This window comes from Phytophthora infestans, genomic scaffold (genome assembly GCF_000142945.1).
Source record: "Phytophthora infestans T30-4 supercont1.3546 genomic scaffold, whole genome shotgun sequence".
NCBI classification, from domain to species: Eukaryota; Oomycota; class Peronosporomycetes; order Peronosporales; family Peronosporaceae; genus Phytophthora; species Phytophthora infestans.
In genome coordinates this window covers 1-1995 of record NW_003305134.1, presented here as the reverse complement: position 1 = coordinate 1995, position 1995 = coordinate 1, and the positions used below count along the sequence as shown (strand labels likewise).

Here is a 1995-nt window from a genome sequence, read left to right as displayed (position 1 = left end):
AACGGTGTATTAATAAAATAGTAGTGATCTCTTTGGTGTTGTCGAAGGCGTAACGCTCCTTCGCTTCGTCTGAGGAGACTGCGCCGGTGAGTGGAATTTCGAGTTATTGCTACCGTTCTTCGTCATAGCTGCCTTGAGTGCGCTGCTCTCTTTAATCAAGCGCTCCGTTTCGGGCTTCATGGCGTTGATTTCAACCTCAGCGCCATTGTACTGCGACGGTCGCAGCAGCTGAGTTGAGGATGTTTTACCAGATCTGGGGGCAATACGACTCGAAGGTACACGTCACACCAGCCTCCTTAAGCTTCCACTCGAACTACTTGACAACAGTGGTCATATACTGCACCTCTGATGAATCTTGTTGCTCATTGGGGTATTGTCCCAAGCTACATAACTCGTTAGGCAGTAAGGACACCAGAAATGCACTTCTCTTCGCGTTACGTCCAAGCCACATAACTCGTTAGCCAGTTCTCCAGAAATACACTACTCATCGCGTTCAAATAACTAGGTGCAACTTAACTCGCGGATTCATGCACGACGTCGATTTCGATGCGTTCTCTTGTCATCTTCCTTGTCTCCAGCCGCGGGCTGCACTTCGTAATCACTTTGAGGTGGCTCTTCTTCCTCGCTCTTCGACTCACTCTGAAGTTGATGATCGAGGTCGTTCGCCTCGTCACCACTCGCTTCCGCCTCGTTAGCATTACCTGAACGCCGCATCCGCTTGCGAGGAAGCAACGACTCTGCCACGTCAAAACCTTCATCAGCCACAGCAAAGCGTTTGTGTCCTGATGACGTGTGTCGATTATTATGATCAATCTGCTCTTCGTGTCCAGCCTTGTTCGCTTCAGTTTGATCACCAGCAGCGCTTTCCGTCTTCTCACCTGCATTATCCTCGCGTTCTACGTTCTCACCTTCGTCCTCTTCTGCGATAGATGTTCCTTGCATTGGAGTAGGCTCAGAGCTAGCAAATCGTCGTTTATTTCTCAGCGGAGGCGAGAGCATCGCACCAGTCGAATTCATCTTGCCTGCTGCGACAGTAGACGTAATTGCTGTCTGGAAATCGAACAATGCTCGCCATCGCGAGTCCAGATCTTCACTATCACCGGGAACATCGTGTAGTGTTTTACGTCGATCCATGAAATATTCGCGTAGTTGTGCCATGCTCGTGTTGTCTACACCTTTGCCAGTCCAAATCGGCGACAGTGTAAAGCAAAGCGGTGTGAAGTAACTTAAGTGACAAAGAAATTTTTAATTTTTAATTTCAAAAATTGACTTCAGAGCAATGGCGATTTAGTGCGGAGCTAACTGGTGGTCGGCATCAAAACAAGTAAAAAAAAGTCCATCCTGTCTTCGCCCTTTGCTTCTTCCTTCCGAGCACCATCGTACTCGGCACCCCCGCGTTAAAATTCCATTTTATGCTACCTCGGTCGTCGTCGACACGTGCAAAATGCAACTTAGGCCACACACTCGACACGCAGACAGAGCCGTCGCGACTGGGCGATGCTGGACTTCGGACCTCGATGTGTGATCAAACACGGTTTCGCTGGGATCCTGTGAGCCGCCGCGCATCAAGTGTCATATTCACTAAATCGCCATTGCTCTAAAGTCAATTTTTGAAAATAAAAATTTAAAATTTCTTTGTCACTTAAGTTACTTCACACAGCTTTGCTTTACACTGTCGCCGATTTGGACTGGCAAAGGTGTAGATCTGTGGCTGGTCCATAGTCGTCGCGATCATTATACCTACTCCGGAAAGTGGACAGCCTGAAACCGATGTGCCTGATAGACAAGATGGTGCGTTTGATCTTATTGTGTATGTACGTGTTATTATTTTAACGCTATCGTGTATATAGTTGCTGACCGAACTGTCAGTCCAGATCCAGACACGACGAAGACTGTTTGTCCGAACATTCAGGCTACGTCTCCACACCTGGCAGAGAGTGATTTGGGCAATTCAGCTGGTGATGAAAACGGTAAGCTGTCAAAAATCTGCTCGTA

General features: G+C 47.9%; 1 protein-coding gene across 1 annotated transcript; it reads right to left on the bottom strand.

Annotated features, from left to right (window-relative positions):
• Positions 1-471: 471 nt before the first annotated feature.
• Positions 472-1158, bottom strand: PITG_22491 (uncharacterized protein; the record flags this gene model as incomplete). The annotated part of the gene is made up of 1 exon (XM_002909739.1): positions 472-1158. The coding sequence occupies one exon, from the start codon at positions 1156-1158 to the stop codon at positions 526-528; it is 633 nt and encodes a 210-aa protein (XP_002909785.1).
• Positions 1159-1995: the final 837 nt, after the last annotated feature.